The 25,910-nt window shown below is 44.0% G+C and overlaps 1 protein-coding gene across 1 annotated transcript; it reads right to left on the reverse strand.

Annotated features, from left to right (window-relative positions):
- Window positions 1-15,666: 15,666 nt before the first annotated feature.
- Window positions 15,667-16,623, reverse strand: LOC141155548 (olfactory receptor 8G17-like). The gene has a single exon (XM_073642415.1). It carries the CDS (start codon window positions 16,621-16,623, stop codon window positions 15,667-15,669), a length of 957 nt encoding a protein of 318 aa, XP_073498516.1.
- Between the last annotated feature and the right edge of the window lie 9,287 nt (window positions 16,624-25,910).

A 25,910-nucleotide genomic window follows, 5' to 3' on the forward strand; every position in this document is an offset into this window, starting at 1 on the left:
TTCCTCCTGCTCTTTCTCCTTTGCCACTACCTCATCCATCATTTATCACCTGAAGCTTTGTTTTAACGGGAGTCATAGAACTTGGATAGTAGCAGGAAAACATCCAGCAATCCTCGGAGGAGGTAGGATAAGAGCCAAAACTCTGACCACCTCAGGCCTAGCCGCTACTACATACATGCGCTTGCAGTACAACAAAACAAAGCAGATGCTAACTTCTATCATCCTCATCATGCTCCTCACCTTGGCACTCTCAACTCCCCTGATGGAGAAGCCAGGGTCCACCGGAGGAGTCTGATAATCCGGTGGGCTCGGCCAATGCTGCCCTAAAGCAGGCCAGGCTAAGAAAAGTGTGGGAAAGGATACTGGGACAAATAGGGGTGGCTGGGGACCAAGTATGGACACCCGGCCACCCCCTGGAAGCTGGGGAGCAAGCGGGGACACCTGGCCACCAGGCGGCTGGGGACTGAGTATGGATACCAGGCCGCCGACACAGCCATGGCGTGGTGGCCAGATTCCGCCTCCACATGCCTAAAAGGCCCAATTTAAAGTGCAAGCAGGCAAGCAGTATGGTATTGCAGCCTGGGGGTGGGTGGGTGGCAGGCTGCCTACTTGAGCTTGCATTGCAAGGAATGGGAGAGGTACAATTGAACACTGCCCTGGGACAAGGACTTGAATGGGGATAGTTGCAAGTCTGCAACGACAGGTGCAAGGTGGGAGGCATCTTCGCATGTACCATGAACAGGGGTTTGGCATGCACACACTACAGTGGAAAAGGCTCTCCTTCCCACTAAATGCACTGGGGAGGGCACAGGTAATGTTTTGGTATACGCGCTTAATCTTATGTATAAGGCACACCAGGACAAATATGGGCGGCTGGGGACTGAGTATGGATACCTCGCTGCCGAAGCAGCCATGAGGTAGTGGCCAGCTTCGGCCTTCTCCAAATTAAAAGGCCCCATTTCAAGTGCAAGCTAGCAGTATGGAATTGCAGTCTTGGGGTGGGTGGGTGGCAGGCTGCACACTTACACTTGCATTAAAAGAAAACATAGCAGATGCTAACTTCTGTCATCATCATCATGCTCCTCACCTTGGCACTCTCAACTCCACCAATGGAGAAGTCAGGGCCCACCGGAGGAGTCTGGTTCTCTGGTGGGCTCGTCCAATGCTGCCTAAAACAGGCCGGGCTAAGAAAAGTGTGTGGGGGGATGTTCCAAGGAGAAATAAGGGCAGCTGGGGACCGTTTATGGACACCCGGCTGCCCCCAGGTGGCTGGGGACCGTGTGTGGACACCCGGCCGCGGGGCGGCTGGGGACCGAGTATGGACACCCGGCCGCCGGGCGGCTGGGGACTGAGTATGGATTCCAGGCCGCCAACACAGCCATGACGTGGTGGCCAGATTCCGCCTCCACATGCCTAAAAGGCCCAATTTCAAGTTCAAGCAAGCAGTATGGTATTGCAGCCTGGGGGTGGGTGGGTGGCAGGATGCATACTTGAGCTTGTATTGCAAGGAATAGGGGAGGTACAATTGAACACTGCCCTGGGACTAGAACTTGCATGGGGATAGTTGCAAGTCTGCATCTTCTGATGCGGCAAGGATCACTTATGATGGGCACACTTTTAGACAGTGACCTGGGAGTCAGAGATGCTTCCAGGGGTCTTCCCCATGCTGTTCCCATGTCTTTTCAGCACTTTATGCATGTGTCACACAGCACATGGCCAGATAAGGTTGTAAAATGTTAAAATGACATTTCCCGGTGAATGCATTTGTCATAGTTGAAAGCAATACAAAAGTGCAAAAACGCATAAAAAATGCTACTTGTGAGCATAGCCGAAGGTGTGGAGGAGTATTTTTGTTTTTGGTCATTTATTTTAACTTATACACAAGTCTTTTCCCTGGAAAGGATGTTCCTTAACATATTTCACAGGAAAAAAGTTTCACTTTCATTTTATTGTGAGCCTGTAAAAGTGGCTTAATACCTCTGACCACGTTGTTGACAGCAGTGACCTGGGGGTCAGAAATGCTTCCTGGGACGATCCCCATGCTGTCCCCATGTCATTTGAGCACTGACACTATCGTTTTGGGCACTTGTTAGGCTTTTAAAAGACTGCCGGGGGTGCCACCGCAAAAATGCTCGAGTCTCCCATAGACTAACATTGGGCTCATTGCTCGGGTCGAGCACCCAAGTATCATGGCAAGCTCGGCCCGAGCTTCGAGCACCCGAGCATTTTAGTGCTCGCTCAACACTAGTTAGTATAGATGGACTAATAGAACAAGTCCCACACACTGCTACAAGCCGTAATATTTTTTCAGAGCTAGATGCAGAAAAAAATTATATTGAATTTGCAACCTGGTGGAGGTTAGTATAGATGGACAAATAGAACAAGTCCCACACACTGCACCAAGCCGAAATATTTTTTCAGAGCTAGATGCATAAAAAAATTATATTGAATTTGCAACCTGGTGGAGGTTAGTATAGATGGACTAATAGAACAAGGCCCACACACTGCTACAAGACAAAATATTTTTTCAGAGCTAGATGCAGTAAAGAATTATATTGAATTTGCAACCTGGTGGAGGTTAGTATAGATGGACTAATAGAGCAAGGCCCACACACTGCTACAAGACAAAATATTTTTTCAGAGCTAGATGCAGTAAAGAATTATATTGAATTTGCAACCTGGTGGAGGTTAGTATAGATGGACTAATAGAACAAGTCCCACACACTGCTACAAGTCAAAATATTTTTTCAGAGCTAGATGCAGAAAAAAATTCTATTGAATTTACAACCTGGTTTAGGTTAGTATAGATGGACTAATAGAACAAGTCCCACACACTGCTACAAGCCGAAATATTTTTTCAGAGCTAGATGCAGGTAAAAATTATTTTGAATTTGCAACCTGGTGGAGGTTAGTATAGATGGACTAAGAGAATGATGCTATGCCCAAAAGATTTTACTTCACTAGATACAGTAAAAAAAAATTTATTCTATACACAGGTGGTGTAGCTTGCAACACAGATAGGCTACTCCACTGACTAACACACACTGCAAGAGGCCAAAAAGGATTTGATTTGCTAGATTTAGCCAAATGCTGTGAAAAATAACTTGCACAGCACTGGCGCAGACCTGCCTGACAAACATTGATAGGAACTGGTGTAACCTAGCCCTGAAAAGGACTGCAATTACAATTAGTCTTTACTCCCAACCTATCTATTTAAGAGCACAGACCTGCCTGATAAAAGTCGTATGAAATGATGTAACCTAGTCCTTAAAAGGACTGCAATTACAACTATTCCCTACTCCCAAGCTATCTGTAGATTTGTGCGAAAATTGGCTTGAAATTAACAAAGTATAGCGCACACAGCAACAGCGGTGCCGTCTAACACGCAGCTGCAGCAGTGAGAAAATGGTGGCGACGGGGAAAATGGCTGGGTCTTATAGGGCAAGGACATGTGACATACACTGCCAATGACACATGCCCTTGCTTGTGTGAAAAAAAGCAGTTCGCTCCGTGTGTGCGCTGCTGATAGGCTGACAGATTGCACCTCCCCACTGTAAATGCGGGAAAGAGAAAAAAAAATGGAGATCTTCATTATTTCTGCAGAGATCCATGCCCTGCCCCTCCCCCCGCCCGGCTGTACACTCAAACTGCGTATTAACATTAATTTTCAGCATTACTGAGAAAAAATCCAGTTATTATTTTGGTGCACGAACAGTTATTGAACATAACCCCGAACAGCCGAATTTTTTTCAAATGGTTCGTGTTCGCCGAACGGCTCGAACACCACCCAAAACTGCTCGAATTTGAGATTGGCGAACAGTTCGAGTCGAACACCGCTCATCTCTACTGATAATCCTTTTACCAAACACCTGGTCTGGTATGGCAGGTACATAGATGACCTACTGTTCGTGTGGTCAGGCGATGTGTCTGCCATACCCGACTTTGTGCAACATTTAGATGTCAATCATTGCAATCTAACATTTACGCATAGGGTTGAAATTTCTGCCATTTCATTTTTGGATTTGAATTTGCGGGGCATCCCAGATCGACACATATTGACTAGTACTTACTGTAAACCACAGTCTGGAAACACTATTTTGCATGCAAGTAGTGGTCATCCACCCCATACTATCAAAGCATTACCTGTGGGTGAATTCACACGTGTTGCAAGGAATTGCAATGATGAAAACACTCTATATACAGAACTTACACATACATGGTCCAAATTTTCGGAAAGGGGGTATCCTAAATGGACCCTGAATAAAGCCAAACATATAATCAAACATAAGAGACACCAAAATTTGGGACCACGTATTGTTCACAATAATTCTAATAGACTAGTCCTGTCATTGCAGTATAGCCCTCAGTTTAATATAATCAAATCTATTTTTTTCAAACACATATCCATTTTGTATGAGGATGCAACTTTATCTAAAATTTTACAATCCAATTGCTCTGTAGTAGCAAGCAGAGGTGTCACTATTGGTAACATCGTTTCACTGTCTTTTTTCTCCTCTAATAATTTAAAAAGTAATACTTGGCTAAATTATTCTGGTTTCTATAAGTGCGGCCAAAATAGATGTCGGACATGCAAATATACATCAGCTACTAAAGAATTTTTCAATTATAACCACACAGAAACTTTTAAAATCAAAGGATACATAAATTGTAACAGCACGAATGTGGTTTATATAATTTTATGCAAAATTTGTGATCTCATATATGTTGGTTGCACAACAAGAAATCTTAAAGTTCGCATTTCAGAACATTTAACTGATATATCTTCTCTTTCTAGTACCAACCGTAATATTTCACATGCCTCTAGGCATTTTATTCAATTTCACCAGAGATCGTGCAGTTCTCTCCAGGTCATTGGTATAGAGAGGGTTAAACCTGCATGCCGAGGAGGAGATTCCAGACATCGTTTACTCATCAGAGAAGCATTCTGGATTTATAACCTTGGATCCCGCTTCCCAGACGGACTCAATGCACGCCGTGAAATCATGTTTCATTATTGATTCTACATCATGTTTCTGTCAGTTTATTTTATCTATTTCATGTAACATTTCATGAATTTTAACTCTTTTCTTGTTCTTTCTCTCTATAATGGTTTTATTGTTTTTTCCATTTTATGTGATTGGCTCACACTAATTGTGCACCTTATTCACACTCTCATGTGACCAAGTATATCGATCTGATTGGTTGTCATTGGACATAATACTATAGTGTGTCATATGCATGTCAGCTTTGACAAAGAACACAGTTCTGTGTTCGAAACGCTTTGCGTTTTTTCCATGTGAGATTCCCCGATGTAATTTGGAAATTTTTAAACTGCGTGGATATGCTTCAATAAATATTAGCACTTTTGGAAGCTGGTTTCTTCAACCTTTTTTACATGCAAACACGTGAAGCCATACGTACCCGTGCTTCCTTTCAAAGCCTACAGCAATCAGGTGAGCGGAATCTACTTTCCTCTTTTTTCACGGTCCAGGGTACTCCAGGCGAAGGGCACACTTTTGGACTCTCCCCAGTGAGCGGGTGTAGGGCCTCCTGATCCGTTGCTTTATTCTCTAAGCTTCTGACCTGCCTGGAGCTAGGCCTAGCTTGGTTACTGTCTCTCTTTGCACCCGCTGACCTGGTGGTAGGGCCTTCTCTTTGGAGATCACTCTCCCTGGACGCTGGGACCTTCGTGACTCCTAGCCCTGGTACTGTAATCAGCGTTTGGTGAACCTGGGACCTGTAGTCCTCCAGGGTTTCCGGTGGTTCTTACTGGGTATAATGGGTCCCTGCAGACGCGGACCCGGTGTCCGGTATATATCTCGGGGTGAGCCTGGTATGCTCTTCTGCCCCCTCACTACTTCTTATTTCTTCTCTCTGCCTTCGGCCCACTCAAGGCCCTCACTAGGCTTTCACACGTGCTGTAGGCCTTGGCTCGCCTAAGCACAGCAGCCAGCACGCTGCCTCTTCACTGCTCTCTGAGCATCAGCATGCTCTCTGCTCATCTCTGAGCTGTGTTCCTCTTTGTCTCTGAACACTAAACTGAAACTAGACTGAGCTGCCTGGCTCCACCCTCCCTATATATATCCCTAACAGGCTCCCTCTGCTGGTCTGAGGTGGTAGGGTGGAGGTGTGTGAATGTGCGAGGGCCTCTTGTGGAGAAGTCCATCCATGCATCCTTCTGGGTTCTGTGGCACCAATGCGCAGCAGGGCGCCACAGTATGAATATTGTTCTCCCAGGAAATTCTCAGTGCAAATAAATAGTGAAGGATATCAAAGTGTGAACAGTGCACTCATTATCTTTTTTGTGATGTCCCAATCCAAATGGACTAGGTGGGGATAGCATAGTGTGAACAAAGTGCTACAGGTGGAGGTTTTCCTTTTCCATAGATGTCCCAATCCAAACAACCAGTTGGGGATATTGTACTGTGAATAAAGCACTACAGGGAGAGGTTTTTCCTTCTCTAAAAAGGCAATGGTGCAATGTGATACTTAAATTGAAGGTGTTGAACTATAAGCATGGCAACATTCTGTAAGTGATGATTTGTATGTGTAAATCCTGCAAGTGTTAACCCTTTCTTTTTCTCTTTTCTATGAAATCTAGTGGAAAACTATTTGAGATCTCACTGACTTTGATATATATAATTGGGATAAATATCTGGTGAAAATAAATTAATCATATATTTCTGGAAAATGAAGCATCACACCAATAAAGATAAATAGAAGAGCCAATAAGAATTATTATATGTTATTTATCATGTTATCTGAAAAAATATGTACTTTTCATGGAATGTATTCAATACTGAATCCTTGCGTTGTTGAGTAAAATATAGAGGTAATATAAACTATTATCATAATGTCTCTGTGTATAATGTTGTTCTGTATCACAAAAATTAACACATTTAAATCTTTTGTAGAAACGCATGGGAAATTCTAATATATGTTTAGCTGCAGAGGTTTCCCACCTGTGATTTAATTGATTTGTTCGGCAATCAGGAAATTGGTGTGTGCACAAGTTCAAATTGTTTTTAAATCTTGTAATTTCACTTGGATGGTATCTTGACAAAGAGCGCTTGTCGCTCGAAACGCGTCAATAGATGCCTGTATTCTCTTTTTTTGTGAACACACAATTTTAATCTTTGCTTCATGTACCTTGGAAAATAAAATGCATATTTTTGGACTTTATCTGTGAGCTGGATTTTTCTGCTTTCTCTATTAGATGTTGCGCCCTGTCCAGGTGCTAGCCGTGCTCCAGAAGTGTGGAACTGCAGGTGGTGAGCTGGATTTACTTTTGTGATTTTGATAATATATTCGGATGAGGCTGAAGAGCTATTTGTAGTTCCAGAGTTCCAGTCTGGGTATCGTGTGTTCACGGAGTGGCACCAGCTTTGTCCGACTCATGACAAATCCGATATGGCTTTGTTCGTTCACGTCTGTGGTCTTGAGATACGCTACTGCTGCAATCGCTTTGACTAATGAGTCACAGAAGATACAAAGTCTTTGAGTCTTGACTTCTGTGGATGGCACGAGAGCATAGGGCTGTTTCACACGAAGGTCGGTCAAGGCTTTAAGAGACTTCCTCCAATCTGTCCACAAGTCTGCCTTTTCTGCTGGGAGTGGATCGTCCCAATCAAACTTCCCTTGGGTGAAGTCTCTCAGCATCATTTTGCTTTGGATGGTTACTGGAATTATGAACCCCAAGGGGTCGTACAGGCTATTCACGAAGGAAAGAACTCCTCTGCGCGTGAAGGGTTTCTCATCTTTGTTGATCTGAAAGGCGAAGGCATGCGTCTTCAAATCCCAAAGCAATCCTAGGCTCCGCTGCATGGGAAGGGAGTCGATGCTTAGGTCTAAGTCCTTCAGATCACTGGAATAGTCTTGAGAAGGAAAGGCTTCCATCAATTCTCTGCTGTTGGAGGCGATCTTATGTAAGCTCAGGTTTGACAGAGCGAGCATTTCTTGAGCCCTCTTCAGGAGGCTGATTGCAACCTCATTTGTTGGTGTGGAATTCAGACAGTCGTCAACGTAGAAGTCCTTTTCTACAAAGGATCTGACATCTGATCCGTACCTTTCTTCGCCCTCTTTGGCAGAATTTCGGAGGCCATAGATAGCGCCTGCTGGGAAGGGACCGTTCCCGAAGATGTGGACCCTCATCCTGTACTCTGTGATGTCCTTATCGGGGTCGTTATCGCGGTACCAGAAGATCCTCAAGTAGTTTCTGTGGTCCTCCTTGGCGAGGAAACAGTGGAACATCTGTTGTATGTCAGCCATAAATGCCACCATATCTCTGGGGAAACAGAGTAGCACCTCTAGGAGCCTGTTGTTGAGGTCTGGGCCTGACAGTAGGACATCGTTCAACGAGACGTCTTCGCATTTGGCGCTTGAGTGGAGTACCACTCTTATCTGATCTGGCTTCTTAGGATGGTACACTCCGAAGATGGGTAAGTACCAACACTCCTCTGAATGCCGAAGTGCAGGTGCAATCTCCACGTGGTTGTTCTGGAATATCTTTGCCATGAAGGTAAAGAAATGTTCCTTCATCTCAGGCGACTTCCGAAGCTTGTGCCCGAGGAAGATGAATCGACTGTAGACCAGTTCCCTGCTGTTGGGTAGACGTCTTCTCCGGGGTCGGAATGGTAGAGGTGCAACTCAACTGTTTGACTTGTCTTTGACTATCTCTTGATCCATGACATCCAAGAACATCCTGTCTTCTATGGACATCGCCGTCTTGTTGTCTTCCTTTGTCCTGCGGAAGACTGCACATCCTAAGTGGTCTTGTTCACCTTCACAGGCGTGGTCTTCGTTGGAAGGAGATGAGAAAGGGAAAGGCAGGTGAGTGCTGCTCGGTAACTCCTTTACCAGTAGACTATTTGGACATGGTTAGAAGAGAGATGGACGTCCATTTTCTAGCGCGCTGTTGAGCATACTGTTGACAGACGTCTCCTATTATGACCCAACCAAGGTCAAGCCTCTGTGCGTACGGAGCGTTCTGGAAGCCATTGATAGACTCTCTATACTTGTGGACTCTTAGTATATCTCTTCCCAAGAGTAAAGCTATTGGAGCTTCTGGGTCCAACTCAGGTATCAGGTTAGCTATACACTTCAGATGGCGGTGATGTATCGCCACCTCCGGTGAAGGTACCTCAGACCTGTTGTCGGGAATTTGGTTGCACTCCAGGATGGTCGGTAGCGATAGGCAGGTCTGGCCATCTATAGACTCCACTTTGTATCCGGTAGCTTTCCTCCCCGCCCTCTCAACGGTACCTGAACACGTCTTCAGGGAGTAGGGAGAACAGGGGCCTACAATGCTGAAGTTGTCGAAGAAGATGGATTTGGCTAGACACCTGTTACTTTGATCATCCAGGATCGCATATATCTTGATCGCTTTGTCCCTGTGGCCTGCTGGGTAGATTCGGACAAGGCAGATTTTTGAACAGGATCTTCCTCCCACGAGCCCTCCACAGATCTCTGTACACTTAGAGGTGACCTCGGGGGTGCCTTCGTCAGTGTTGTTCTGTCTCCCATCGTGCTCCTCTGGCTCCGACAGCACTCGAGGGGGTCGTCCAGGGTGCAAGGCTGTATTGTGATCCGTGCTGCTGCATTCTGCACATTTCACGCTAGCTTCACATTTCCTGGCAAGGTGAGAGGTTGTGGCACAACATTTGAAGCAGGTGTTATTTTCCTTAAGGAACCCTTTGCGCTCCTCTAAAGACTTCTCCCTGAAGGCTCTCCATTTTGGGAGAGGATGTGGTTTCCTGTGTAGAGGACACTGCTTACTGATGCCTTGAGGTTTATTCTCTTCTGGAGGGGACCTATTCGCCTTGTGAGGAGGACCTGTGGAAGTAATGTTAGTTTTGTGGACTGCCACTGGTGTTCTATTAGCTTTGACACCAGGGGCAGTGGGACATGACAAAGTGAAGTCGAAGCTAGGGTCATTTCTGATTTTAGCTTGCTGGGCGACAAAATCGACAAACACTGTAAAAGGGGGGAAGGTACATTATGATTCTGTTTATTACGCGAACCATATGTGACCCACTTATCTCGTAGGCTGTCAGGAAGTTTTTGGACAATCGGATTGACACCCCTGGCAGTGTCCAGGAATGCCAATCCAGGTAAATCTCCTTCCACCTGAGCCACCTGTAGCTCCGCTAACAAATCGCTTAGTTCCCTGAGCTTTTGGTAACCCTTAGACACTATTTTGGGAAAATCATCAATTCTCTTATATAAAGCATTTTCTATTGCTTCTATTGACCCATAACACTCATCAAGTCTTTCCCACACCTTGTGTAGACCTGTGTGTGGATGCTTTATATTAATGTCTCTGAGTCTTTTGGCGTGTTCAGCGGACTTGCTTCCAAGCTACTTTACTAGGAGGTCTAACTCCTCGCTGTAAGAAAGTTCCAAACCTCTGATGGCATTCTGGAATGAGGCTCGCCATGACCTATAGTTCTCAGCTCGATCGGTGAACTTTACAAGTCCCAATGTAATCAGCTCCCAGCGAGCAAGGAGCTTTACAAAGTCCATGGTGGCTTGGTTATTGCTGATACGAGCTGGTGTATTATAGTCACGTCTAGTGTGTGGTGTATCACCATACCTGTCGGACGTTTCTGGCTTTGGATAGTCTGTATGATACCTCTCTGGAGAGGAAGGTGTCTCTTTGAGGTGGGATGGGGGCTGTACCTTCTGCTCGGTGGAACTGTGGCTGTGACCGATATCCCCGTGCTGGACGTCTTCTTGTTCGTTGTAGCGAAGTTCGGGGTTGGATCGTTGGTAATCGGCATAGTCTGGTCGATGTAATGCATGAGAGCTGTCATCTCTTCCGTGATGTCGGTTGACGTACTCTGAGACGGGTTGTACTGGATCGTGCTGATCTAGATCTGGTCCCAGAACGTTGCTGTGTTTCTAATAATCAGGATACTCCATTGCTTCCAAGTACTCTGCCTTGGCTATTGCAGCTGCTGCCTCTCTGTCAGTGGCAAGTCTTTCCAGAGACACTCGCAGACGTGCACTCTCTGCTTGTAGAAAAGCCGTCTTTGATTCTTGATCTACTTGTCTCAACTTCAATTGCATCTCTTGCGCGGCGAAGGAGGATCTCTCTTTGGCCGCCTCGGCTTCGGCTCGAGCGACTGCAGCAAGCTCTGCTATTGATGACTTGCTAGAGCCTGCTCATGACCTCGTTTTGAGTGAGGATGTAGCGCTTCGAAACATGGCGCGCTTAGCTGTAGACTGATGAATACTTTGGCGGGAAACTGAGTCTATATGCGGACGGGCTTCCGCGTGGCGGGAATGGCGTTGTGCTTGCAGGGGGGGGCTGGGCTCTTGTTTTCTGTGGCTGTATGGCAGCTGCCGTAATGCCTGTATGCGGTGCAGCGTGGGCGTTAGCGGTCCTGTACAGTCTGTTCAACCATCGCCTGTGGCCAGGGTCCGTTTTTACTGTTCTGCCTTCCTCCACGTATGATGCTGTGGGGGATTTAGCATACAGCTTAACCCTCATTCATACTCAATTAAATAGACTGTAGCGTTCTGTAATCTTGATTTAATGGTTATGGTATGAACTTGATAGTGTGTAAAAACTATAACACAATACAAAATGATGAGAGTCAGTACTGAGTACATTAAAGAAACTAGCACTAACATAGTGATAATACAGGTTACAGTAAACAGGAAAAAATGAGGTAAAGATCACAACCACAGGCTCTATTCTATACAGAATGCATCAACCTGAGTACAGTGCAAGAGGATTTAACTGAATGGTGTACCTCAGAGCACAATACACTTCACTTTACAGTATTTCACACAAAACATGTAACTGTATTTGCTCTTACCGGAATCATCTGACAAGGGAAAAGTTGTAGAGCGTGTAGAGCCAGTCACACTTCTTATCGGCTTCCCTGAAAGCCCAGGAAAACTGATTACAGGAACTCTTTCTCCCTGAGGAAGGAGGGGGAGGTCCCTCTGCACACATTATTCTTAAAGGGGACAGACTCTTGTGTATTACTAGATGATGTGCAGCTTCTAAACAACATAAACAGACAACTGGTGACCTCTACAAGTCGCAACTAGAATAACTCTATGAACATTCCCTTAGCTGCTCATGAGTAGACAGAACAGTAGAGGTCGGAGGGCCTCCTGAAAACTAAGTTCCCATTATAAGGAAGTGGGTCTCCCATAGTGTTTGCCTATGCAGTGAAGCAACGGCTGCCAAAAATTTGGAGGAACTCCAATACCCCTTACAAGAGACATATAGGTCGGTTGGCCTCCTGAAAACAGACGTAGATATGTTGATATGGTACATATGGTGGTGATATGGTGGTGGAGGATGAGGATGCGGAGAAGGAGGAGGACAAGAGCAAATAGACAAAATCAGGAGGCGTATACCCATGTCTGGGTGTGAAGATAGAGGTGCATGGGAATAAAGTTAGACCTCCCCAAAGAAAGATACTGTATTTGAGTTTATGTTATGCTGCTATCATTCGGTGGTGTTGAGTAGTCTGGCCCAATCCAGCCCTTATTCATTTTTATAAGAGTCAGCCTGTCAGCATTTTTAGTTGACAGGTGGATGCGTCTATCGGTTATAATTCCACAGGCGTCACTAAAAACCCGCTCTGACAAAACGCTAGCGTTAGGGCAGGCCAGGACCTCCAAGGCAGACCTTCCAACGAACTGTGACCTCTGCTGCCAGCGTTTTCAGATGGGAATTTTTTTAATAATTCCGCAACAAGGGCATTATGGTACTGCGCCATTTTATTAGGCTTGTCCTGCAAAGGAATAAGAGACATAAAGTTCTCCTTGTAGAGTGGGTCTAGAAGTGTCACCAACCAGTAATGACTGTCACCCAAAATTTGGACAACACGAGGGTCACGACAAAGGCAGCGTAACATAAACTCAGCCTTGTGTGCCAGACTGAAAAGAGGCAAGAGTTCCATGTCCTCACCAAGAGGACGACTGACCATGCTCTCCTCCTCATCCTCCTCCTCTTCCTCCTCCTCCCTGTCCTCAAGCCATCCATGCTGAACAAACGGTATGACGGTATGCATGTAGTACCGTCTATTGCGTAGGAAACTAGCTCCTTTTCTTTCTCCTCCTCCTCCTCTTCCTCATTGTCACCCAATCCACATTGGAATGAGATGAGGCTGGGCAGTGTGTAGTCACCCTGTATGGTTCCGTTCTCCATCTCATCGTGCTCTGCCTGCAATGCATCCTCTTTAATTGAGAGCATAGAGCATTTCAGAAGACGGGATGGTGACGCTAATTATGGTGTCATCGCCGCTCACCATCTTGGTGGAGTCCTCAAAGTTTTGGAAGACATAAATATATGTCTGACATCCATGTTCACTCCTGAGGTGTATGTGTGATGTCTGACCTGAATACCGATGGCCTTGGTGATTCTGGTAGTCAACAACTGCTCTCTTCTGCTCACAAATCCTTCCCAACATCTGCAATGTAAAGTTCCAACACGTGGGGAAATCGCAAATCAGTCGGTGAGCTGGAAGCTGCAAATGCTGCTGAAGCACGGCAAGAGTGGACTTTCTAAAATGGGCACACAGGTGGCCTACTTTGACAAGAAGATCCGACAGATCCGGGTAGGTTTTGAGAAACCGCTAAACCGCTAAGTTGAGCACATCGGCCAGGCATGGTATGTGTGTGAGCGTTCCTAGCTTCAGAGCCTCCACCAGGTTCCGGCCATTGTCACACAAGACTAAGCCTGGCTGTATGTTCAGCAGTGAGAGCCACATGTGGTTTACCTTGCCACGTGTGGGTGCAATTTGATTTATGTTGGTCTAACTTCTAGGGAGCTTCGAGTCAGGGTTCGGGAACACGTACGGGACATTGGCGCGGCACGGACAGCCACAGATCCCCGAGAGCTGAAGACGCTACCCCGACACTTTAGAGATTTTCACAATTGTGACTCTCGTTCACTTAAGGTGCGGGGGATTGATAAAGTGTGTCTCGGCTCTCGGGGCGGGAATGCCAAACGCCTCCTAGCACAAAAGGAGGCGAGATGGATAATCACTCTTGACACCCTGGCACCGCGGGGTCTGAATGAAAATATGGGCTTCTCATCATTCTTATGATTTAGGTAGCGCTGTTCTGTGCCTCATATACGTTATGACTTCCTTTATTTTCTCTTGGATTTAACTTATGGCTTTTTTGAACCATAGATAACTCTGACTAAGATGTATTTGCTATCTGTTAATCCTTAGGCTGCACTTGACTCTAGTGCCCATCGTGGCTTTTCCTTTATGCTCTCCTGTAGTCCCTGTTATCCAACTCATGGCGGGCTAAATAGATATGGTGTGCCCACTCTATTTCTGCTTGATTTTATTGTGTTGATTTTAATTGTCTTATTTTTGATATGTATCTTTTATCTAGTGTTTACAAATACTACTGGTCCCCATTCCGGCTATTATATAATTTTGTCTCATGGAAAACACTCAACCATATGAAGAAGGATGACTGACGGGCCCTGATGGATTTCGCCCACTCGGCTGCCTATGCCCCGCCGTGGAACTGAATCCTTAACATCGTCATACCTCATTATACGAACTCTGCTACACATCTCCGGCTTTGATGATGATTCTTATTGATGGTAGACATGATATTGTTAGATGATTGTCTATTTGGGATGTGTAACCATGACTACGGCGGATGCAGGATGTGACACTTTGAGGTGGGCGGCGCGCATGCGCCGGGCTACTTACCCTCCCGCGGTCCCGCGCGTCTGTCTCCATGGCACTGGCGACGCTCCTGATGTGGTCCTCTTGGCGCTTCCGGGGCGTCGCGTCTGCTTTGACGGACGTTGCGGGGAGCGGGATGTTGTGAGCGGTCCCGGCGCATGCGCCAGATATGCCTTCCGGCTGGCGGCCATCTTCTTCCGGTCACGTGACATCACACGTGACCATTTTAGCGCGCTATTTAAAAAGATGCCGGTCTCTGGACCAGCGACGCCTCTTGAGAAAGCGATCTACGCGAAACGCGCGTCGAGGCTTGCGGGCTCTACACCTGTTCTCTTTTGCCTTGCCAATTTACCCTCCTGTCCTCTCTCCCTCTGGCACTTATATTGGTGAGTTATCTTTACATACAATGACTGTATATGTCGGATACCTTTTAACGCTGTATACCCTTGGGCTGACTATATATATATCTCCTATATTCAGATTCTCTCTGAATCTTGGAGTCATAGACTCCTTGCTCCCAATCTAGGTGTACCACTATTTATAGTAACCCGGTCATATCTGCACCCTAGGGGAACACTCTCACTGATGTTTTATCTTAGGACTTTGTCCTGGATTACTTTGTACTACTAGTTCGTATGTTCCCCTTTGCTGCTGGTTGATTTTGGTTGCTATTTGTACCTTTCACTTTGTGATATGTCCCGCAAATTTATATATATTTGTAACTTACACTTTTTTAAAATGTGATTTTTTCAATATTTAATAAAGTTTTTTTGAATTTCGCCGCATATTTTTTTTCCTCTAGTTTTTTGAATTACACAGATTAGTAGTTTTTATGGTAAAGAAGCCTTGTATCTTCTGGAGATTGAACCTTTCTTTTTCCAGGTGGAGTGAGTGCTCCCTTGTCTTTTGAGGGGTTTTTACATGAAACATGAAACTGGATCCATTCGAAGAGACTGTTGGTAAAGAGAAACCTCATTCTGTAACATTAATGTTAGTTCCTTAGACAATTTACAGATCTGAACATGATTATTTCTCGCATCAAGGCTGCCTTGACATCTCTATTTCTCAAGCTATATATAAGAGGGTTCAGTACAGGCAAAATAGCAGCATTGAAGAAAGAAAAAAATTTATTAGAAACTATTTTATATTTTGACACCGGTGTCAGATATTGGCAGCCAAGAGAAAGATAGAGGATGACAACCACAGTCAGATGAGAAGAACATGTGTAGAAGGCTTTACGTTTTCCAGAAGCGGTCTTGATCTTCAAAATACAGACAATAATGAATACATATGGGGTAAATGTGAGCAAACACGGGGCTACATTCAATAACAAGAGGCCCTCAGTAAGAATTAGGATTTCTAAGGCTTTAAGGCTGCTACAAGAGAGTTCCATCACAGGGATAATGTTGCAGAAGAAGTGGTTTATTAGTTTTGAGCTATAGCATGAGATTCTGTACAATAGGACAACATATAGTATGGCTTGCAAGAAGCCCATAGACCAGAAGATGGCTGATAGGTAAATGCAAATCTTAAAGCTCATGATGACTGTATAACGCAATGGATTACAGACAGCGACATAGCGGTCATAACTCATGAACGCCAGTAACAGTAACTCATTAGCTTCAAACCCAGAGAACAGGAAGACTTGTGTCATGCAGTCAGTATAATAAATGTTATAGTTTTTGGTGACATATGTAACAAGAATATTATGAAGAGTTATGGTGGAGGAACACATGTCCATGATGGATAAATTAGCCAAGAAGTAGTACATGGGGGTGTGAAGGATTCCATCTAGGGTAACCAACAGTAAAATAGACATATTACCAGCAAGAGTGATCAGATAAATGACCATAACCAGGAGAAAAATGGGAAACTGAAGCTCAGGAGCATCTGAAATTCCTTTAATAAAAAAATAATCCACCGTGGTGTAATTACTATTAGAAATCATGTCCTTTATGTAACATGATGCTGTGAAAGATGGAGGCAATCAAACAATTTACCTTTCTTAAAACAAAACAAAAAATAATAATTCATTATAAAATGTTTAGAAATCTGTTTATCTTTATTGGTGCCAGAGCTTTTTTTTTCCAACAACGTCCAAATCTCCTGCTTTTGTGTTCGTCAATTGATAAAACTTTTGCTGCATGTAACCAAGGCTAAGACATGCTAACTCATACGTGGAAACTTTTCATATAACGGTGAAGCTTATTCTAAAATAGGGTGTACTAAGCCCTATTCTTTAACATTTTCCACAATCATTTCCCACTCTTTCAATGTGCATTTAGATGTTGGTGGTCTATCTGATTACAGAACATGCCAGGGTAAAACACAGAAAACCTGTTGATTTCTGGAACGTTCAAGGAGGCTTCTGTAGTTCTCTGCAGATTTTCCAAATCTTCTAGGAGTATGGGCAGTATCCTTATCTTCGGGAAGCCTCCTAAATATTCCTAAAAAGTAATGAAGTTTATGAAGTATGAGTTAATCATATTTGGATTTATAGGACAAGTGTTGATCGTTTTGGTAACTGTATCAAGTAGGCTTACCCTAGTGCTAAGTGCAGATAAATACATTTTTATCATAAAGAAGTGCATATATACATATATGTATATTGACATATATAATATAAATTATGTGATCACATTGTAGGGGTGTCAACATATTGATAAAGGGAGCCCCCTTTCTCTGTCAAATAACTTAGAGTATGTGATCTCGGGTTGAACAGTTGGGATGTGACTTATCACTGATCCCAGCCAGCACAGCTATGTGCTTGTTTAAATATGATGCTGTGCCCACAACACCCAATAACAGCAGCAATGATGCAAACTTACATAATTTTAAGAATAATAATCCATTTAAGGAAGACTTGAGATGTGGCATGCCTCACCTCCATATGTACACCCAGGACACATGTGCAAGTCACACTCACATAATGACAGCATAAATGCCCCTATTAGGTGCCATCTGAGGGATTCCAATAAACTGTTCCAGAAGACTGACTCCAACAGATAGGCCCTTTCTAAATACAAAGAGCTTGCAGTGCGCTTCTCAGAAACAAGACCAGTAGACCGCCGCTAATAAATAATACTACCGGCAGAGTGCTCACTGCTTGTGAAATTAGTTCCTTCTAGTAGCAGCTGCCAGCAGGATTTGGAGAAAAATTTGCCTACATTTCTTGGAGCGCTTTCCCTTTTCAATAGATTTATGGACAGTTTGGGAGAGTAGACAAGCCTACTCTAATATTAAGTTTGTAATGGTAGATGTATTAATAAAATATATAAAAAATACCTTTCAAAGGAAGAAAATGTAGAAAGAAGGAGAAATATACAGTACCTCATCATTTTATCATTACCTCCTGTGGAAAAATGACTTAAAATACCAGAAAAACCTTTAACACCATCCACCATGGCCAATTATCATTTTTGTTCTTGTTTTTTTTATTGTAAATTGATGAATTTCCGAAGCTCCTCCAAACAGAAGATAATTCAAGGTAAGAAAGCAATGCTGAGTCCTTCAGCGTCAGCGTTATATTCCTTTAGGTCTTATTTCTTTTTAAATAAATGGTTTATTTTTCAATAGGAATTTTCTCTCATTTGACCAGAAATAATGTGAACTACTCCTTATATAATTTATCAGCTTATGTAAGTTTGAATTTATATAAGGCAACTCGTTGTGTAAGTCATTGGAGACTTGCGGATCTCAGAAAGGCAATTAGTAAAAATAGACTACAATGCTTTACCTTAAACACAAATACATAAAATTTAATTTTAAATAAATACAATTTTGTTTTTCATAGTAAATGAGAAAGTCTATGAAAATCCCTTTAGGTACCAATCTAGGTGCTGTCCTTAAGAACATCTCGACATTCATTAAAAATAGTTGTACCAACTGGGACAGAAGATATGCCACAAATGTCCTATAGTTGCAGGCCTTACCAGTGGGGTCCACATTTACCTTGAGAACAGGGCCCCATGTCATACCTATGAATGCAATGGGATTCAAAAACATTAATTTATTTGTTATAAATGTCCAAGATGGGAAAACACTAAGCTTACATTCAATCAGTGTTCTCAATTCTAAAAGATTTAGATCCTTTAGCTCCTACACAAAAATGTTGCCAAGTCAACATTTCAGACGCTAGATCCAAGAACATCAGACAACTTAAACAACACTTTGAAATGTTCATTCTTTTAACACTAGAACTACTGATGGAGTCATTTTGACTCCTTTCGTTTTTTATTTCTCTTCTGTGACTACATTTTTCAGAATTCCCGCTTGAAACTCGATGACTTTTCCTCAAATATGATGTGAAAAAAGATTTTGTGAGAATAAATAATTTTGGTGAAAAATTTGCGTGTTTTTTTCAAAATTTACCAAGAACTACTGAAGGGAGTCATTTTGACTCCCTACTATATTTTGAGGTCCTTTTGTCACTAAATGTTGCTATAAAGTTTTGTGCATAATTTTTTCACTCTGTCTTACATAGTTACATAGTTAGTAAAGCCGAATAAAGACTTGCGTCCATCAAGTTCGACCTGTTAGTTCTGTAATTGCTAAAGTTGATCCAGAGGAGGGCAAAAACCCCAAATGATTTAGCCAATCTTCACCTGAGGAAAAATTCCCTCCCGACTCTGAAACCAGCAGTCAGAATAAATCCCTGTATCAACCTACTATTTTATTCTATTTTTAAGTATATGCTGAAATCTGCCTGGTATCTAGAAAAGCATCCAGTCCCCGCTTGAACTGGTTTAGTGAATCCGACATTACCGTCTCCTCACTCAGTGAATTCCATATTCTCACTGCTCTTACCGTAAAGAACCCCTTCCTATGCTGGTGCTGAAACCTTATCTCTTCCAGTCTTAGTGAGTGCCCTCTTGTTACCGTAATATCCCTCCTTTTGAACAAATCCCGGGCAAGGTCTCTATACTGTCCCCTAACATATTTGTACACATTTATTATGTCCCCCCTCAACCTTCTCTTTTCCAGGCTGAATAGTCCTAGTTTTGCCAACCTCTCTGGGTATTGCAGTCCCTCCATTCCCTTTATTAATTTTTTTGCCCTCCTTTGTACCTTTTCGAGCTCATTTATATCCTTTCTATATATTGGGGACCATAACTGAGCACAGTATTCCAAGTGTGGTCTGACCAGTGCTTTGTACAGTGGAAGAACAATGTTCTCATCCTTTGCAGCTATACCTCTTCTGATACATCCCATTACCCTGTTTGCCCTTACAGCAGCGGCCTGACTTTGGGCACTCCAATTTAGTTTGCTATCAATCAAGATGCCCAAGTCCTTCTCCATCTCTGAATTCCCCAATGATTTCCCATTCAGTGAGTACTGGTGACTTCCATTTTTCCTTCCCATATGTATGACCTTACATTTCTCCTCGTTAAACCTCAATTGCCATTTAATGCTCCACCTACCCAGCTTATCCAAATCCCTCTGTAGGTCTTCACTATCCTCTTTTGTATTAATTGTTTTACATAACTTTGTGTCATCTGCAAATATTGATATTTTACTATTTATCCCGTTGACTATGTCGTTAATAAAGATATTAAATAACATTGGGCCTAGTACAGACCCCTGTGGTACCCCACTAGTGACGCTTACCCAATCTGAGTATATTCCATTTATAACCACCCTCTGCCTTCTATCCTTTAGCCAGTTAGCTACCCACTTGCAGACATTTTCCCCCAGCCCCATCATTCTCATTTTGTATACCAACCTATTATGTGGCACGCTATCAAACGCTTTTGAGAAGTCGAGATACACGACATCCACTGGTTCCCCCTGATCTACTCGAGAGCTAACCTCCTCGTAGAAGTCAATCAGGTTTGTTTGGCAGGAGCGATTCCTCATGAATCCATGTTGGTTCGGGGTTAATAGATTATTAGCATCAAGATGCTCCATGATTGCCTCATTAATAAAGCCTTCAAAAATTTTGCCCACAACGGACATCAGACTCACCGGCCGATAGTTTCCGGCGTCACTTTTCGCTCCCTTTTTGAATATTGGCACTACATTCGCCTGTCGCCAATCAAGTGGTACAGACCCAGTCTCAACAGAGTCCTTAAATATAAGATATAACGGTCTGTCTATCACATTACTTAGTTCCCTTAGTACCCGTGGGTGTATGCCATCAGGTCCTGGTGATTTGTTTATTTTAATGTTACTGAGGCGTTTCTGTACCCCAGCTTGGGTTAGATTTGTCATACTTAGTGGAGGATTAAGTTTGTCACTTCTCATTTCGCCTGTTAGTTCTTTTTCCTTTGTGAAAGTTGACGAAAAAAATTTATTTAATAGATTAGCTTTATCCTCATCTTTCTCTATGATTTTGCCTTCATCACTTTTTATCGGTCCAATATTATTCGATTTAATCCTTTTACTATTTATATACGTAAAGAACAGTTTGGGATTTGATCTACTTTCCCTAGCAATACGTCTCTCTGTTTCCTCCTTTGCTATTTTTATTTGTTTTTTTGCAGGTTCTCGTTTTTTCCTTGTAACACATAAGTGCCTCCTTGCTGTTTTCCTGTTTTAATCTCTTGAATGCCTCTTTTTTGCTATTTAACGCCCCTTTTACGTTCTTATTCAACCATATTGGTTTCCTCTTATTTCTGGCCCTTTTATTCCCATACGGTATATACCTCTCGCACTGAGTATTCAGAATTCTTTTGAAGGTTTCCCATTTACTATTCGTATTTCCTTTATTAAGAACTTTGTCCCAGTCTATAAGTTGAAGGTTTTCTTTCAGCTGATCAAACTTCGCCCTCCTAAAGTTTAATGTTTTATTTGTTCCCTTATTGATAACCCTACTGAAGGGCATTTTGAAATTGATAATATTATGATTGCTATTACCTAGGTGCCCCCCTATCTGTACCTCAGTTATTCTATCAGGCCTATTAGTCAATATTAAGTCCAACACTGCCTTCCCTCTCGTTGTTTCCTGCACTAGTTGGGAGAGATAATTATCCTTGATATTTGTCAAGAACCTTTTTCCTTTCTGCGATCTACAGGTTTCTGTTTCCCAGTCAATATCCGGGTAGTTGAAGTCCCCCATTACAATCACCTCATTATGTTTTGCTACTTTGTCTATTTGTCCTAATAGCAGTTTCTCGTTCTCCTCTGTTATATTAGGTGGCTTATAGCAGACCCCCAGTAATATTTTATTATTATTTTTTGCCCCCTCTATCTCTACCCACATGGACTCGACTCCCTCTTCTCCCTCTCCTATATCTTCCCTTAGTCTGGGCTTTAGACGTGACCTTACATATAAGCAGACTCCTCCGCCCTTCCCCTGTTTCCGGTCCCTTCTAAATAAACTATAATCTGTTAAATTTACCGCCCAGTCGTAGCTATCGTCTAGCCAAGTCTCTGTTATACCTACGATGTCATACCTCTCCTCCGATATAAGCGCCCGCAGCTCATCCGCCTTATTGGTCAGGCTTCTTGCGTTGGTCAGCATGCAAGATAAAACTTTGGGGTTATTTAGCATCCTATTCTTCTCTAACGATCTAACTGTACTATCCCCACCCCCCTCTCCACCCTCATTATATTCACTTCTCCCCTTCCCCCTTGCTTGCCTCACATCCCACCTATTTCCTTGGTTTCCCCCCCCGTCTCTAGTTTAAAAACTCCTCCAACCTATTAGCCATCTTCTTCCCCAGCACCGCTGCACCCTCCCCATTGAGGTGCAGCCCGTCCCTACGCTAGAGCCTGTAGCCGACAGCGAAGTAGGCCCAGTTCTCCATGAACCCAAACCCTTCTGCCTTGCACCAACTCTTTAGCCACTTATTCACCTCCCTAACCTCCCGTTGGCGCTCCTGTGTGGCTCGCGAGATTGGTAGTATTTCTGAGAAAACTACCTTGGAGGTCCTTGCCCTAAGCTTCCTACCTAGATCCCTGAAATAATTTTTAAGGACCCTCCATCTACCACTCACTTTGTCATTGGTGCCAATGTGGACCATGACCGCTGGGTCTTCGCCAGCCCCACCCAGTAACCTGTCAACCCGATCCGCGATGTGCCGGACTCGAGCGACAGGCAGGCAGCACACCGTTCGGCGATCCCGGTCTTTGTGACAGATTGCCCTGTCTGTCCCCCTAATAATAGAGTCACCCACTACCAGGACCTGTCTAGCCTGCCCTACACTTCCCCCCTCCCCCTCATTACTGGAGCATACACTCCCCCGGCGGTCAGAGGATCTGTCGTGCTCCAATAATGCCGGTTCTGAACCAGCCTTCCTATACTTCTTCCCTCTATCCCTTCTAACTGTTACCCAGCTCCCTGCCTGTTCAGCCTGCGCTTCCCCACTAAGCTCCACCCCCAGTGTTGACCCATTGAGTGTCTGCTCGGTGAGCAGCAAACTCCGTTCCATGTTGTCGATGCTCCTCAGTACCGCTATCTGAGCACTTAGATCCAGGATTTGGGCTTCCAAGTGCACGATATGCTCACATCTCTCGCAGCAGTATGGATCCCTGAGCGGTAGCTCAGGGAATGCATACATTGCGCAAGATGTACACTGCACGGCTCCGGCCAACATGGACGTCATTCTAAATATGGGGATACAGTCAGTATATATGTACAAGTACAAAACACAATTATTTATATATAGGTGTATGGACGGGGATCAATTAGGGATGTGCAAGTGTATCGATTAGATATCGGCGCGGGATCAGTTAAGTATGGACAGGGGATCAATTAAGTATCAATTAAGTATGGACGAGGGATCAGCTGAGTGGGTCAGGTGGATTAATTAAGTATGGACGGTGTGTCAATTAACTATGGACTGGGATCAATAAGTATGGACTGGGGAAATAATTAATTGTGGACTAGGGAATCAATCAATTAATTATGGACAGGGGGTTTAATTAAATAGGATGGGGGGTAAAGCAAATAAATAGGTATGGACGGTGGGTCAATTAACTAAGGACTGGGGATCAATAAGTATCAATAATATCAATAAATATGGACTGGGGAAATAATTAATTGTGGTCTGGGGAATCAATCAATTAATTATGGACAGGGGTTAATTAAATATGGTGGGGGATAAGGCAAATAGATAGGGACTGGGGATGAGTAAAAGTGGACAAGGGGAATCTATTAAATAGGACAAGGGGGATCAATCAATTATGGGCTGGGGGGGTCAATCATTTAAATGTGGTCAGGGGGATCACTTTAATATGGACGGGGGTGGTCGGGGATCAATTAAATGAGGACGGGGGGTCAATTTAATGTGGTCAGAGGGATCAGTTAAATATGGACGGGGGTGTTCAGGGGAATCAATTTAAATATGGACGGGGGTGATCAATTAAATATGGACGGGGGGCTAATCAATTAAATATGGACTAGGGAATACAATACAATTACAATACAGATACAAATACAATACAGTACAGTACACACTTGGGTTCAGTAGGGCCGCTTATCGCGGCCTCCTGCCCCTCACTCACCTCCTCTAGGGACGCTGCACGCTATCACAGCGCGCTTGTCCCTCCGGTCGCCTCTTACCGGTCCTCCTGATCACCTCCTGGTCACCACCACCTGGCACCCTCCGCTGGCCGGCACTGCACGCTGCCACAGCGCTCTCTTGCGCTCGTCCCTCCGGTCGCCTCCTACTGGTCCTCCCGGTCCGCTCGGTCACCTCCGCCTGGCTCTCCTCCCTTCCCAGGAGCTCTCTCCACACACAGCACAACTCTTGCAGCACACGGCAGGCTCCGCCTCCAAAACTTCCTGTCAGGCCTCCTCCCACTTCCATATATTACCCTGATGTTCATATAGATGTAGTTCAATTTACATGTCAACTTTTCACATTTTCCTTGTGTTTTACCTGCTTGTATTACTGTGTAATGCTGAACAAAATAGCTTGTTTACTCTAGGCTCTTATCTTATGCTAATGAAGGGTGGTGTTTTTCTAAGGTCCTAGCAGGAGACAGTATTCTGGATAGTAACTTTACTTTCAGTTCAGCTGAAGAGACAAAGAGAACAGACGCAAACAGACGCAGACATACGAGCTCTGAAGACTCATACAGGTATGAATTGTTATGAAATAGTTTAGCTGTCTGTCAACTGATTCAGCCCACCTACTTTTGAAGGTGGCAGAACAGTTATTATTTCTTTTAGTTTTCATTTCATTTCTATTTTTCAGCAGGGAACTATATAGAATTATGGAATTTGTGAGGAATATGGAGAGAAGACGTTTGATAAAGCCTCAGGATATTCTGGCTACTTTGCAATCCATACCGGAGGATGAATCGGAATCCGAATTGCAGGAACATGTATTTGATTCTGACAGTGATGAAGATTTCATTCCTCAGAACATATCAAGTGAATCTGAAGACTCAGAAGGAACAAATCCAGAAGGTAAGTAGTTATGTGTATTTATTTGTTCTTCCACACACTGAGTTAGGGCCTGTGCACACTAGCAGAATTCTGGCTGAATAGCCATCTGGATATTCTTGCCGCAATACAGGCCGTACCTGCCCGCTCATGCCTGAAGCTCCGCTCCGAACCCCGGGCTGGAGCCGCTGTCAGGGACAGAGCAGCGCTTGCTTACGCGCGAGCACGGCTCCGTCCCAGACAGCGGCTCCAGCCCAGGGTTCGGAGCGGAGCTTCAGGTATGAAACTCCGCTCTGTACCTGAGCGGGCAGGTGCGGGCCGGATTGTGGTGAGAATATCCGGTCGGATATTCCGCCGCTAATCCAGCCAGTGTGCACGGACCCTTACAAAACAAAAATTCTAAATATTCATCAACTTTTTTACAGATATTCCAAGCACATCAACTGGGGATCGGGCTCATGCAGTTATGTTGCCTCGTGACCATCCTCCTGGTCGTGGACAGAAAAAATCAGCAAAACGTCCCAGAAATGAAAGAACAACAGATAACGATGGCGGCGAAGGTAATGCAACAACAAACACCAGAGAAGGCGAATCTGAAGGAATATTAGTTTCAGCGGATGGTATTCAATGGAAACCTGTTGAAATTGGAGAACACTTGCCTGGTAGGCGTGACAGCCAAAATATTCTTCGAGAAGCACCTGGCCCTACAGGATACGCCAGAAGAAATATCATTATCGATAGTCCTTTGAGCGCATGGCGTTTATTTTTTGATTCATATATATTGACACATATAAAGAACTGTACGCTTGCAGAAGCATGCAGGAACAATAATTTACAGTTTACTCTATCTGATGAGGAGCTAGATGCATTCATTGCGATATTCTATGCTCGTGGAATATCTG

This window comes from Phyllobates terribilis, unplaced genomic scaffold (genome assembly GCF_046119375.1).
Source record: "Phyllobates terribilis strain yellow unplaced genomic scaffold, ASM4611937v1 Scaffold_7__3_contigs__length_470593459, whole genome shotgun sequence".
Classification (NCBI taxonomy): domain Eukaryota; kingdom Metazoa; phylum Chordata; class Amphibia; order Anura; family Dendrobatidae; genus Phyllobates; species Phyllobates terribilis.